The 1,338-nt window shown below is 36.7% G+C and overlaps 1 protein-coding gene across 1 annotated transcript in view; it reads right to left on the bottom strand.

Annotated features, from left to right (window-relative positions):
• The window catches only part of LOC106869609 (mucin-5AC), a 22,653-nt gene that overhangs the window by 2,222 nt on the left and 19,093 nt on the right, over positions 1-1,338 (bottom strand). Inside the window, exon 7 of the mRNA XM_014915417.2 lies at positions 860-947. Within this exon, the coding sequence (XP_014770903.1) occupies positions 860-947 (88 nt within the window). The remainder of the gene's footprint in view (positions 1-859; positions 948-1,338) is intronic.

Here is a 1,338-nt window from a genome sequence, read left to right as displayed (position 1 = left end):
TATATATATATACAAGAGTTCAGGCAAAGCAAGTCAACTGGGAAGCTCATGATGATCCCCACCTCCTTTTCGGACAGCAAGTGTATCATCTACATCCACTGGATTCCCTCTGCTCAGATGGTCAACAAAGAGTACTCTATGCATTAAAATAAGAAAATCCTACTTTGAAGGAGATTAGAATTTTGTACATCTTTGAAATTTATTAAGGTCTTTCCTGAAAAAGTCACAAAACCTCTGGAATGCACCTTGTATTTCACCACGTTTGTTAACATAAATACGACGTAAATATAACAGCTCTCGTTTAGCATTGACACATGAGCTTTTTCTTGCCGAGCATTCATCGCTCTTCCATAGTCTGTGTATGGATGTTCTTATCGTTGGATCAACAAAATTTAAAGAATGGCTCACAATTTCACAGCTATATACGACACCTAAACTAACACAGGAAGCCCACCTATCGGATATCAAACGCGTTTCTGTGGATTTTCATTGGTGTTGTTGGATAGTCTACGCTGCAGCGGTGTATCTCAACTGCTATTTCAGAAATGCTCACGTTATCATCAGCAGATACTATGTAATGAGGTGCCTGTGTTTTTGAAATTATGAGATTTCACTATTGTCACTTCCGACGCAATTTACTTTCACTTTCTTATGACACTAAATGTTAATCCATGTTAACTGAATGATAGACAGTTACGAGTTTCTGTGTTTAAATATCACTGCGATTAACATTGCTTCTTAATCTCTCTAAAATTATGTAATATGAACTATCAAATGTATTAACGCTTAGCAATCAATTCCTCAACCATCCAGTACAAAACTTTATATCTGAGAAAGAAAGTATTGTTTCAAATCTTACCTTTGTTGTTTACGATAAAAAACGATCCCAACAATGATGAGAATGGCAGCCAGAAGACAAACAACCACAACCGATACAATGATGGCAGCTGAAGACAACAGAAAGACAGTTGTTAGATTAGAATAATGATTTCTAAAGGGGTAAGTAATGCTCCCGATCGTAGAGTGGTAGAATTATCCCAAGATGGCGATAAGATTAAAGTGGATGCTGAAGAGGGAGTGCTAGGAGTAAAAGAGATGGTGCCAAAACTTTTGGGTTGTCAAACAGCTAAAGCATATATCAATCTAGTCACAAATGACTGAGCAGTAACAGTTTTTTTCCCCCCCAAAACTTTTGAATTGGATGAAAATTCGAAACGATTCGCTAAATAGCTTTTTGAAAAGCATTATCTTTAAGTGAGGCAGGGTTGAGTTTCAACAGAGAATAAAAAAAACTTTTGCGAGTGAGCGCGCGCGTGTGCATATATATATATATATATA

This window comes from Octopus bimaculoides, chromosome 18 (assembly GCF_001194135.2).
Source record: "Octopus bimaculoides isolate UCB-OBI-ISO-001 chromosome 18, ASM119413v2, whole genome shotgun sequence".
Classification (NCBI taxonomy): domain Eukaryota; kingdom Metazoa; phylum Mollusca; class Cephalopoda; order Octopoda; family Octopodidae; genus Octopus; species Octopus bimaculoides.
Note: the sequence above shows the minus strand (reverse complement) of the source record. Positions and strands in the feature narration are given on the sequence as shown.